This window comes from Cyanistes caeruleus, unplaced genomic scaffold, assembly GCF_971803275.1.
Source record: "Cyanistes caeruleus unplaced genomic scaffold, bCyaCae1.hap1.1 HAP1_SCAFFOLD_89, whole genome shotgun sequence".
In the NCBI taxonomy this organism is placed as follows: Eukaryota; Metazoa; Chordata; class Aves; order Passeriformes; family Paridae; genus Cyanistes; species Cyanistes caeruleus.
Genome location: NW_028255894.1, coordinates 758,522 through 771,258, shown reverse-complemented (window position 1 = coordinate 771,258; position 12,737 = coordinate 758,522). Strand labels below are relative to the sequence as shown.

At 57.6% G+C, this 12,737-nt stretch overlaps 1 protein-coding gene across 7 annotated transcripts in view; it reads right to left on the bottom strand.

Moving 5' to 3' along the window:
* LOC147646628 (maestro heat-like repeat-containing protein family member 7) overlaps positions 1–9,121 on the bottom strand; it is a 170,475-nt gene extending 161,354 nt beyond the window's left edge. For 2 of the 7 annotated variants that reach the window (XR_015281824.1, XM_086873183.1), the window contains exons 1-15: positions 8,521–9,121; positions 8,272–8,421; positions 7,938–8,002; positions 7,670–7,819; positions 7,333–7,481; positions 6,865–7,012; positions 6,428–6,615; positions 6,201–6,338; positions 5,809–5,923; positions 5,516–5,656; positions 5,145–5,321; positions 4,856–5,011; positions 4,595–4,696; positions 4,147–4,249; positions 3,810–3,866 (exon numbers count right to left, since the gene is read on the bottom strand). Coding sequence is in view for 4 of the 7 variants with exons in the window: in XM_086873183.1 (XP_086729309.1) it covers positions 3,810–3,866; positions 4,147–4,249; positions 4,595–4,696; positions 4,856–5,011; positions 5,145–5,321; positions 5,516–5,656; positions 5,809–5,923; positions 6,201–6,338; positions 6,428–6,615; positions 6,865–7,012; positions 7,333–7,481; positions 7,670–7,819; positions 7,938–8,002; positions 8,272–8,421; positions 8,521–8,644 (1,963 nt within the window). In the remaining 3 variants the exon portion in view is untranslated. Of the gene's footprint in view, positions 1–2,399; positions 3,521–3,809; positions 3,867–4,146; positions 4,250–4,594; positions 4,697–4,855; positions 5,012–5,144; positions 5,322–5,515; positions 5,657–5,808; positions 5,924–6,200; positions 6,339–6,427; positions 6,616–6,864; positions 7,013–7,332; positions 7,482–7,669; positions 7,820–7,937; positions 8,003–8,271; positions 8,422–8,520 lie in introns of those variants that run through there. The other 5 variants (XR_015281822.1, XR_015281823.1, XM_086873181.1 and 2 more) reach the window with 5 other exon arrangements.
* Positions 9,122–12,737: the final 3,616 nt, after the last annotated feature.

Below are 12,737 nucleotides of genomic sequence, written 5' to 3'. Positions count from 1 at the left end.
GCTCTCTGTGAGCCGGGCCAGGGCCTGTGGGGCTGGGACTTGGGCTTCGCCTTCTCCTCCTCCGTGCCTGCAGTCCTCTGGCGCACACAGGTACCTGGACACAGCCACTGTCCTGGGACTGACCCAGGCCCCACAAGCCCTTTATATACCCCCCAGCCGGGGCGGGGCTCTGCCATGTCACAATGGACTTTGGGCACCGCAAGGTCCCGCGTCACCACGGGCCCTGACACACCGTGCATGTGTCACAAAGGCCACCCCGGCACCCCGTGCCTGTGTCACAAAGGGCACCCCGGCACCCCGTGCCTGTGTCACAAAGGCCACCCCGGCACCCTGTGCCTGTGTCACAAAGGCCACCCCGGCACCCTGTGCCTGTGTCACAAAGGGCACCCCGGCACCCCGTGCCTGTGTCACAAAGGCCACCCCGGCACCCCTTCCACAGCCCAAGGCACCAGGAGCGGCCTGGAGCAGTCCAGGCCTTGGGGGATTGCAGCCCCTTCTTTTGAGCCGCTCCTTCAAATGATCAGGAGTGGCTGGGGCCAAGTGAAGGTGCAAAAGGAGACCGTGTGTGTCTTCGTTTGAAAGACAGGGGCCTGCTAAGGGAGGCAGGAGGCTCCTTTGCAATGGAAAATGTAAACCTCCTCGCTCCCAATTATTATCCCTTTGAAAGGCACTCTCTGGCAAAGATAGGAGGACAGGAAGAACAGTTTGTGCTGCTTTTGCATGAATTGCTATTTGGTGAGCAGGGAAGAAGCCCCCCATGGAAATGATTTTACTGAGAGGAGCTGCTAAGCGAGAGCTGCCCCTGTGCCAAGCAAAATCCAAGAGCTGGCTAGCTGTGGGAACTGACTACCTATTAAAGCATTTAAAAAGCTGGATCCACCTCGGTGAGATTGACATTTTGCAGACAGGCAAGCCTGGGAAATCTCTCTCTTGCTTCCACCTTTGAGGAGGTACCCGGCTGCCGGTCGGGCCGGGCCCCGCTGCACTGCGGCCCTTGCAGTTGTGCTGACAGTGGCCACAACAATCCTTAAAGCTTCAGGGTCCCCTGACACCCGGGCAAACGAGGAGGAAATTAAAGGAGCAGGTTCACTGGAGTCCCCAAAACCAACTGGAATAGGAAAATCAAGTAGGGATGAGGCCCATAAAGCCTGCGCAGCACAGGAGCAAAGTGCAAAGACCAGGCCTAGGGGCAGACACAACAATATCTAGGGGAGGTGTGAGGGCGCAGTCTGAGGGCATGGGTCCAGACACAGACTGGGGTTAGAAAGATGCAAAATACTGCGACAAATTGCAACCAGTCAGGGGAGAGACACGGGAAGATTCTAGAAACATAACTTTCAGTGGGGTGACTTGATGAACGTATGAATTGCCATCAAGCCTTTGGCAAGTGCTTCCCAAGGCTTGAACTCAAAGCCTGCTGCTTCAGGGCTGAAGTCTTTCTGGCCCTGTGTCCCAGAAGGGCTGAATCGCACAGGCTCGGCCTGGCGGGGCCGGGCTGGCCCCAGCAGTGACCGGGTGGGGACGGGAGGCTGCGGGACCCCGGCTGAGGCTGGGCCGGACCACGGCTGCTCACACCTTGCCGAGCCTAAGCCGTGCCCCGCTGCCGGCCCCCGCTGAGCTGGAGTCCGCTGGGCTCCGGGAGGAGCTCCGGGTGGGTCCAGGCCCCCTCGGCCATGGCCTGACGCTGCCCGCCGCAGCCCTTCACACCTGGGCTAGCTCTGCTCACTGGCCGCTGGCAGCGCCAGGAGTGGGGAACGGTCTGGGAGCTGTTTTCCCCAGACCGAACCTTCAGAGCCTCTCCGCCACTCAAGGCTCTGCGGATCTTAGCGTCGTGGGCTTCAGTGAGGAGATGGAGGAGACCCAGAGTCCAAGCAGCTTTCCAGGAACAGGATTTATTAAGGGAAAGGAGCAGTGACAGGACGAGGGCAGGAAAGACACACAGGGATCCAAGGACTCCGAGCACTGAGCACTCCTGTGCTCTCCAATTTAAAGAGGGGAGGGTACAAACCAAGGACCAATGGGAATACAGTATGGGAGGAGTCAGGAGGAGGGTTCACAATACAAGGAGCCAATAGGGGTAACATTTGGGAGGGGCGGCAGTCACAAAGCCAATGGGGCTTCGAGTAGGGGATGAAAGGCAGGGAACTTGCTGGAACAAAGGGTTGGGTTTACCTTGAATGACAGGGACCAGGGGCAGGCTAAAGGTTATGGACAAGGAAGGTTCAGGAAAAAGGGGAGGGGTTTACAAAAACTGACAGGAGGGCAAAACCATTACAGAATCATAGGGACATAACAACAGGAGCAAACCATTCACTTAATAATCAGAACAAAATAAACAGACTGCAACAATGGCCCGTGCGGCACACGGTAATTGAAAGAAATTGGCCAGGAGACAAGACTCCCATTTGATGCCTTTATTAGGATTCAGCTCTTGGGGTGTGGGGGGCCCAAGGGATTGCTTCCATCACAGCCATTCCCACACTGTCAGCTCCAAACAGGAGACACAATTCAGCTTTGCAGCACACACTGCAGAGCTGGGGCTTCCATCCTCATGAGAGTAGTCAGGGACCTGTCATCCTGGTTTGCTGTCTAGGGTTGTCAGTCCTTTCCAGTCCTCTTTAGGTCATGGTGAGGCAGGAAGATGGTTTCTAAGCAGGTTTAGGTGATGCAGGGAGATGATCTTGCATCATAGCTTGCTCAAATACGTTTCCTTGTCCTTTTATTCCTCTGTTAGCTCATTGTTTTGGTGTCCTGCATGCCTTAGTTTGCATTTTACTCCGTTACACAGCTTCCTGGGAGTTTCCTTGTTCTAGTGTGGCACAGCGACCATGGGGGTTGCCTCCTTCTGTGGCATACCTTTCTAATGGGTTGCTTTTGTTAGTTGGATTTAGCCCCCATGGGAGCAGCTCTGTTACAAGGTAGCAGGGAAGTAAGGGGAAAGGGTACAGGAATGTCTCATAAGAACCTTTAAAACACTTCAGAAACTGGTAAGTAATTAACATTACTAATAACCATCGGAGTAAACAAGGGGTACAAGGTTTACAAATGGGATAAGAACATTAACTGTACATAACTAAACACAGTATTTCATCCGGGGTGGATTTCTTGAGAGATTTTATTCATGACACCTCTCTTCCCCTATGCCCTGCACACCATGGGTAGCAAAAAAAAGGTCTTGTGAGACTGCCTATTATAACTATATGCCTATGTAATATGCTATATTTATATACATAAGGAAAAAAAAAAATAAAGGAACAATGCTAGAGAAAAGGAAAATTGCTGCTCTCTCAGGTGGTGCCCAGCAGACAGAGCCTGCCAGATCAGCTCTCTGCAGAGCTCCAGCAGCACAGCCAGCCTAGGCCCGACAGACGAGGCTTTGTCCTCCATGCCCTGCGCAGCTGATCTTGCAGGTTATCAAAGACGGAATATCGAGCCCTCTCTATTGCCTGTAGGATGTACAGTGTTTGAATTGCCAGGTTTACAATGGCAGGGCTGCTGCCATCCACCATGTTCACAAGGGCTGGAAGAGAGACGAACAGAGCCACGGTCAGATCCCAGACCTGTGAGGGCCCACGGATAGCCCCCTGCCAGGGCCATCCCAGTCGGCTCTTGCCATGGCCAGCAGGGAGCAGGGACTAAGGGGATCAGCCTGAAGCTGCTGGCCACGAATGCCCCATGTGCCCCTGAAATCTCGGTGTGCTCTTCTCACGCCGCCCCTCATCCACACGGGGAGCAGAGCCCTCCGCAGCCAGGCCAGGACTTGCAGCTCCACCCGCCAGCCCCACTGACAGCCCGCTGCCCTCACTCACATTTGTAAATGAGCTGCATCTCTTCCTTCTGCCCCCTCAGGAGCCGCCCGGCTATCCCTGGGAACACAGAGCCTGTCAGGGCCCCAGCGGCACAGCTCCCTGCCAGCGGCGCTGCCAGCCCTGTGGCCACACGGCCTCCCGCCCCGGCAGGGCTCAGCCCGGGCCCTTGCCGCATCCTGACTCAGCCCAAGGGCACGGCTGCCAGAGGCCGGCAGCAGCAGCCCCGAGGGCAGCCGGGGCTCCAGGGCGCCGGGCCCGGGTGCCGCTGCCGGGGCAGCAGCCGGGGCCGGGGCCGAGCTGCGGCGGGGCGGGGAGGGAGCCCGGGCTCGTGGCTCACCGATGAACCTGATGGCGGCCTCTTGCAAGGGCTCCTGTGGGCAGTCCAGGTACGGCAGGGCCCGGCGCAGCTGCTCGGCCGCTCGCCTCTCATCCTGTCCCAGCTGGAGAGAGCGGCAGGAGGGAAGGGTTGGTGCGGGCTCTGCCTCTGCGGCCAGCCCCGGCCTCCCGTGCCCACCCAGCCCTGAGGCCCGGCCAGCAGCCGCTGGCGCCGGGCTCTGGAGGGGGCAGAGGGCCGGCTGCTGCCCGGGGAGCCGCGGTGCCGCCCCTGCCCGCAGCCCCAGTGTGGGGCTCCATTGGCACCCGGCTCGGGGCCACAGGAGCCTGGAGAAGAAGCCGTGTGGCCGGCTGCGGCACTGGGCAGGGGCACAGCTGCCAGCCCCACAAACCGAGCGCCGGAGACAGGGGGCTTCTCCAGGCTGAGGCTGGGCCTTCCAAGCCGTCCTTACCAGGCACTCGGTGATCATCCACAGCTTCTTCTTCTTCACTGGTCTTTCCAGATCTCTCCTCTTCAGGAACTCAGCCGCACAAAGCAGCGTTGCCCAAGAAGCCTGGAGAGCAGCAGAGACCCGCAGATGGCCCCACAAGCCAGGACACAGGACCCGCATTTGTGTGCCAAGGCCTGGAGGAGGCTGCAGCCGGCAAGGTGCCAGGGCAGGAGGCAGCCGAGCCCCGTGCCCGGGTGACAGCAGCAGCCCGGGAGTCCTCACCTCCGCCACCTGCTGGTTCTCGTCATGGCAGTGGAAGAAGAGTGGCAGCAGGCTCTGGTGCACGTGTGACTTCAGGGCCTTTTTTTCCTTTTCCGTTAGAACAGTCATCAGCGATCGGAAGAATAATATGGACACCAGCTGCACCTGGCTATTATCCTATATGAAAGGAAGGAAAAAACACCTCAGCCCTGTCTGCATGGGGCTCAGCAGGGCGCAGGTGGGCAAATCCCCAGGGCACCAAGTGTCTGGGCAGCACCCAGTGGCCTCGGCTGGGGGCACAGAGCCTTACATGGTCAAAGAGTGGCAGGAGCGCCTCAGCCAGCTGCAGAGCCATGTGGCTGGGTATCAGCATGTCCTTGTCCAAAACTATAAAGCTGAGCACCATGATTGTCTTCCTAACTATCTCTCCATCTGCATCCCACAGGAGCTCCACAAGACTTTCAGTCAGGCTCTGCATTTTTTCAGCCTGTGTGGAAGACAAGTCTGTGAAACGCCACCCTGCTGCCACAGGGCCAAGAGGCCAAAGGCCTGTCCCAAAGCACTCAGGCAGCTGAAGCAGGAGGCAGGAGAGCTGGCAGCAGCTGCCTCGGTGCCCAAAGCCCAGCTGAGCCCAAGTGACTGCGTTCCCCAGCACTGCTTCAGCCACTGCCCACTTCTCACCATCGAGGGATCATCAATCAACTTGAAAAGGGCCCTGAGTGCCAGGTGACGCCTGTCCCTGCTCTCGCTACTCAGGTGCCTTGAGAAGATTTCCAGGACTCTGTTAGCACTGCGTTCGCTCAAGTCCAGGTAGTCCAGGATCTGAAAGGCACAGGGCAGTGACAGGGGAGCCAGCTGGCAGGAGCCCAGAACCAACACAGGGCATGGGCACCATCCCAGGCAGCTGCAGCTGTGAGGGGGCAGAGAGGTGGCAGACAGCTCTGCAGGGAGGCAGTTTTGGCCATGGGGCTCACCTCCACAAGGAATGCCAGGGCAGGCAGATCCCAGCGTGCCTCCTGTGTGCTGAGCAGCTGGAGTAGGTAGGGAACAATGCGGGAACACAAGGGGATAGAGGCAGACGACATCTCCCTGCCAGGGTGAAAAAGTAGCCAAGACTGTGAGCCAGGGGGACAAACATCTCCCAGGCCTGATTCACAGAGCTCTGATCTTTGACCACTGTCCTGCAAGGGGACCTGGGCCCTTGGGGAGGTGACTCCTTGTGGGCACCCGCCTCTCCCAGCCTTTTCCAGTCTCCTTAGCTGTCCCTTGGTGACGAGGCCCTCTGGCCCACAACAGTGGGGACTGTGTTGGGCAACCTCAGCACGGGGCACAAATGCCAGAGGCAGTGGGAAGAAGGGGGTCTCACCTGGCCAGCAGACCCACGGCATAGTGGTGGGTGTCAGCAGAGAGCAGCTTGTCCCAGCCACGCTTGTGTTCCATTTCCACCACCACTTCCTCACGATGCATTTGGCAGAGCAGGGACTTCAGGGCCTGCACTGCAAAGCTGTGTGCACAGCAAAGCCCAGGTCACGCTGGGAGCACTGGCTCCTGCCGTGGGGACATGGCAGGGACAGGAGGAGTGGGATGGAGCACCTGTTGGGGCTGATGGCAAGGCCGTGTTGCTCCTGGCATCCCTTCCAGAAGGCATTGAGATCCTCTGGCATCTCCAAAGTGCTGAAGAACACTTGGAAGAGCAGATGCACAAAGAGGCGGGGGAAATGCACTGTCACTACATGTGGGACACAGGGCATCTGAAGGATCTTCCACATCAGCACAGTTGCCTGCAGAGGACAGAGAACCCAGAGACAGTGCTCAGTGCCGAGGTGTCCGGGTGTCAGGGCCTGAGTGTGGCAGGGAGAGGTCAGGGGAAACCCTTGGGGAGCATCAGGCCTGGTGCCCCTGAAGCTGCCCCTAGGCCAGGTTTCAGCCTGGTGCCTGAGGCAGGGAGATGCAGTGGGGGAAGGAGGAAACAGAGCTGCTGAAGACACGGCTGGCCATGGGCTGAGCAAAGGCCAGTTGCAGAAACTCACAGCCAGGGCAAAGACACCCGTGTTGTCCCCATCAGAGGTGCACGTGCTGTGCTCTGGCCAGTTCCCCAGCACATCGAGGACTATCAGGTATGCCTGCTCCGCTGTCCTGGGCGAGCACAAGATCGTCTTCCACATGGTCATAGCAGCTCTGCGGGGCGACAGCTCTGTCTCACGGGGGTCTCAGACACATCCCCGTGGCCTGGGCAGCAATGGGGAGCTGAGCTGGCTGCCAGCTCTGCCTCTGCCTGCTGCCCCTCGCCAGCAGCAGCACCCAGGCAGCCCAGCCCTGTGGGGACAGGGCCCAGAGGGGCCATGGCATGGCAGCAGGCTCAGGGGCCGATGGAGCAGGGCTGGGAAGGGGAGCAGCCAGAGGGCTCTGGAAGTCTCTGTTGGTCAGACACCTGGGCCAGGCTGTGCAGGCTGATGGGCTGAGGAGCCCTGAGCCCTCTGGGCACGTGGGCCCCGTACCTGTCACACGTTGGGGCCACACGCAGGAGAGCAATGACCACATCAGTGGGCTGTGCCTCGCTCAGATCCAGCAGGGTCCTGTTCAGCCTGTGCTCAGAGAACTGATTGGCCATGAGCCACTGGTGGATGTACCTCACCATGGCAGGCACCTGGAGAAAGCACAAGGGGAGACTTGGAAAGCTGCCAGAGGGAGTCAGGAATGTCCCCAGCTTCCCCAGAGAAGTGCTTCCCTTGTCACCATGCTGCAATGGCCTCAAAGGCTTAGAGTGATCAGCAGGTGTGGCTTGGGAGGCCAAGCGATCCCTGGAGGATCAAACCCTGGCCACAGGCTGCTTACTTGCTTTTGACTGTAAAAACCCTCCTCTACAAGCATATCCAGCAGGGCAGCAGTGGCCTTGGTGTTGAAGATGTATGAATAAGGTCTGACCCCAGTGGCCATGGCGCTGGTCCCTTCCTCCCGAATTCTCTTGATGAAGTTGCAAACCAGCTGTAGGAGAAGGGCAGGAGATGGAAACATCAGGGATGTTCCATGGAGTGCTCCAAGCTCCACTGCTGGGCTGAGCAGTGCCAGCAGGCCCAGCCCAGGTGGGGATGGCTGCAGATACCTGCGCTGCTCTGCGGAAGCGGCCACGGGCAGGCTCCTGCTCTTGTGTCTTTTCCATGGCTGCATCTGGCAAAGAGCAGCCAGAGCTGAGGGGCTGCGGGAGAGGCTGGAGAACACAGCCCAGCCCTGCACTCCCCAGGCAGGGACAGCCCTGGGGTGGCTCAGGGGATGGAGCACAGCCAGTGCTGGGGGGGCAGCACCAGTCCCTCTTTTATCCTGTCCATGGGTGTGTCTCCACAGGACAGGGTGGGATGGGATGAGATGGGATGCAATGGGATGGGATGGGGCCAAGATGACTGCAGGCACCAGCCCTGTGGCCCAGCTCTGCCACTCACCCTCCTCCAGCGGCTGGAACTGCTGCACCTCTTCAGTCTCTGGTCCTGGGGCAGCTCCAGGGCCTTCTTCCTCTTCCTCCTCCTCCACCCAGGCCAGCTTGGGCACTCTTGGGGGTCGCTGCTCCGTATCTTCTTCAGGACTCTCCCATCCTTTCCATAGGAACAGCACCAGGGGATGGCATGGCATACAATGGGATGGGGCCAAGCTGGCAACAGGCACTAGCCCTAAGGCCGAGCTCTGCAACTCACCCTCCTGTGGTGCCTGGAACTCCTGCACCTCTTCAGACTCCTGTGCCAGGACAGCTCCAGGGCCTTCTCCTTCCTCCTCCTCAACCCAGGCCAGCTTGGGCACTCTTGGGGGTCGCTGCTCCATGGCAGGGACTGGATTAATGGCTACTTGCAGGAGAGATGGCTTGGGAAAGCTCAAGTCAGCAAGTCCTGCAGTCGTGCCTGGAAGGCACCTGCAAGACTGAAGTCCTGGCAAGACAGCAGGACAACAAGTCCTGCACTCGGGTCTTGAGGGCTCCTGCCACAAGGACAGGAGGCTCCTCGTCAAGGATTGTGGTCTGGTTTCAAGGGCAGTGACTGCAGGGATGGGCGATGCCTCAGAAAAGCTCCAGGTCACCAAATCCCACAGTCTGCCCTTGAGAGAACCTTAAGAAAAGAAGCCTTGGCAAGGCCACAGGTCAGCAAGTCCCGTGGTCTGGCCTCGAGGTCACCTGTAGGAATAACGGCTCAGAAAAGCTCCGGGTCCGACACAAACGAGTGCGCTGTGCGGGGGCTCCTCACAGCACCGCTCTGCCGCGTCCTGTCCCGTCGCGTGCACTGGGCACTGTGGCATGGCCCTGTCACCGCCAGCTCCTATGTCACCACGTGTCACAAAGGGCTCTCTGACACCCTGTCCATTTCCATCCCATGGTGACCATGTGTCACAAAGGGCCCTTGCACACACTGCCACCTGCCATGGGGCCGCCCCCATCCCCCCCAAAGTGGCCCAGGTTGGAAGGAATCCCTTGCCCAAAGTGTCTTAGACAGCCCAACAGGATCTTTAGGAACGCCTCAAACCCTCAGCAAACGCTGCCCTGCTCTGCAGGCTCAGGGCAGCAGAAGGAGCCCCCAGGGCTGCCGACGCAGCCGCAGCAGGAAGGGCACGGGGCCCGTCACAGAATCTGGAACGGCCTCCTTGGGACATGTCCCGGCTGGTGGCCATTCTAAATTCACAGGTGTGACACAGACAAGGAACATCTGGGCCAAGGCACGAAGTGTCCACTAGAATGTATTTTAGCACATTAGAAAGACTTGGGAGGAATCCCAGAGGGTCATTTTTTGAAGCAAAGTGATCTGATTAAATACTGTAACCAACGGAAGGCTTGGTAAAAATTAGAAAGTGGTGAAAATGGACTGCCTAATGGAACTTTAAATGATCATCCACTGTTACAGTTGATGTTATTTTTAAGAAAAGAAGACAAATGAGACCAAGTGATATGTGCAAGACACATTTTTTTACCCTGAAGAATAAACCTGAGTGGCACAAAGAATATGGCTTTGATTTAGACCCCCAGGAGACTTTGGTCCTTCCTTTGGAAAGAGATAACAGGTGGAAAATAAAGAGATGTTGTTCAGCATGTAGTTTAGGGCAAAGATGTTTGAAACTGGCAAAAAAGCATGAGGAAGACACTGTTATAGATGTCCAAGACTCACAGCCGAGTTATTCCAGGCCAGCGCTACCTTCCCCCTCAAGCAACCAGTCCTCTCCCTCAATTAAATGAAAGTGAGAATGAGATGAATAATCCTGGTGAGGGGACAAGTGTGAGGATGCCAGTGACAACATGTACAAGGAATAAAACCAAGAAAGCTTTGCCTTTAGTCACCCCCTTAAGGCAAGCAGTGGGTCCCACAGGAGAAGCTGTGTGGGTGAAGATCCCCTTTTCTACTGGTGACCTGAATAACTGGCAGGAAGAAGTTCATAATTATAGAGAAAACCCTAGCAAAGTGGCAAAAAGATTGGAGTTAATAGTCAAGAACCGAGACCCAGACTGAGGTGATTTCATGATGACAGCGCTAAGGAAAACAGATAAGGAGTTGGTGATGAAGATGGTCAGAGCACATGTGCAGGGAGAAATTGCTAGTGGAGCCTTACAGGGTACAGTGGACCAGTTGTTTCCTATTGTAAACCCTTTGTTGGGCCCGAATGATGCCAAGAACTGTGAGATGTTAACTGGATACTGGGAACTGTGGGGGCCGAGGAAGCAGCCAATGCTGTAGCCACTCTCCCCTGGAGGAAAAGCCCATAGGAGGCTTTCACTGACCGCTCTCCCCCAGAGGCTACAGGCCTCGATGGGGAGCTGTCATTTTTACAGCCACACGTTAAGTGGTTCCCAACATGTCTTTCCCCCTGTATGCATATTATTTTTACTCTGTTGGCCCTTCCCCCTTGTTCCACCCCTGACTCCTCAGACCATTGTCCCTGCTGCTCCACCCCACCCCCTGCTTTTCCCATATAATCCCTGCTCTCACTGAGCCCGGGCCAGTTGTTGTCTCTGGGACCCTTCAGGAGAGAAGAATAAAGACCTCCTTGGAACCCCACACGGTGCCTCCCGTCTCTTTTCTTCGGCAGCACCCGAGGAACAGTGGCCATTCCAAAAGCCCTTTGAAGGACTCGCAGCTGAATCACGGGGGCAAGGCAAGCGTGCCTGTGCGCCCAGGGGAAGTGCCACAGGAGACGCTTCCCTGGGAAGGTCGCGGCACCCTGACCACCTCCGCTCGCCGCGACAGGTGGGGCCCAACAGGGAGCTCTGCCAGCGGTTCCCTGGTTCCCTGGTTCCCTGGAGAAGCGTCTCCTGCAGCACCAGCTGCAGAAAGCAAGTCGCTCTTGGGTCTGTCACTTCCCTGAGGAAACCCCATCGTGTTTTAGCAAGGGCTATCCAAGGGGACACCGGGACCCTCCTAGGACCATCCGGGGAGCGAGGAGAAGATTTCCCCAAGGACCAGCCAGTGGGTGACACCACACCCAGCAGTTTTGGTTCACCCAGTGGAGGTGGAAAAAGATGCTAAAATCGGGATTTGGCCTTTCTGGGAGGGTTTTGGAGACAGTTTTATACCCACGGGGAACAAAATCCTTCCTGGTTTTAACAAATCCTTTTGGAATGCTGCACATGACTCACCTGGGCTGGGAAAAAATGGGAAAACATCTGGGAAAATCATAGATTTCCCACTTAACAGCTCCATCCCTTTGGAATGCTGCACATGACTCACCTGAGCTGGGAAAACCTGGGAAAATCCTGGAACACACACCTGAGGGAGAGGTTTGTTAATCCTGGCTCATCCCAGGAACTTCCATTCCTCAATCCAGAAAGGATGGGTTAGGGAGACCCCCAGTCTGGGAGTGCCTATGACACCTCCTAAAAAAACGTTTCTTTGCTTTTCCAATTCCAGAAAGGAAATTCCTGTATTATTTTCCATCAGGAAATTGGGTTAATTAAATTAGTGCAGGCTTTTCCACCAGCATTCCAGTCCTTGTCATTCCAGCAGTTCCACTAATCCCTATCCCAGGTGCGATTCAGAGGGTTGGGATTTCCTGGTCCTGAGCAACAACGTCTGCAGTGGCACAGGAAACTCACAGCTCATGGGAACAACTTTCTGTGTGACTCCAGAGGCCACGACAAACCTGAGTGGTTTCCCTCCCGTCCCCCAGCCCTTCCTGGCCCCAGGGGCTGATGGCATTTGTGCTCCCTCAGGTTCATCTCCCCACAGCAGCACCATGGGGGTGCTGACGCCTGCTCTGGGCAGTGCAAACAGGGGCTCCTGAGCCAGTGCTGCCGTGTCTGTGCCTGCAAGGATGCGGCACCTCTCTGAGCTGGGGGAGAGGCCAGGGCTGCACAGGGGGGATGTTGTTGGCAGCTCCATGAGGACGCTCTGGGACGCTGCCCTGGGGTGTCCAGCGCAGTGGGGATGGATCAGCCCCTGCTCTGCTGCTCCTTCCCGTCTCCCCCAGGGACCTTGCAGAGCCCCAGCCATGCTGTTTGCCCCCAGCCTGCCCACAGCCAGCCTGGGGCTGCTCACGGGGGTTTTCTGTGCTGAGCTTTGGCCTGGCCGTGTTCTTGAGAGAGCCTGGGCAAGGAGCCTGGAGCCCCCAGGCCCTGCCCTGAGGCGTCAGCGCTGCCCCAGCAGTGCCCATGGCCTGTCCCTGCTGCAGCCCCGGCACTGCCACCCCCAGGGCTGTGCCCGGCCCCGAGAGCACTCAGGCCCTGCAGCAACACCAGGGCCAGGAGGGCAGCGGGGCAGTGGCACGGGAGCAGCACTGGCAACACCAAGTGCTGCTGCTCCTGGGCACAGCTGCTGTGCCAGCACTGATCTGCCCCCAGCTCTGCACACAGACACTGCTGCTGCAGCTCCAGAGAAGGGAACAAAAGGGGCATCTCTGGAGAAAACTTTGCTGGGAGATCCTCTCGTTCATTGAAAGCCAC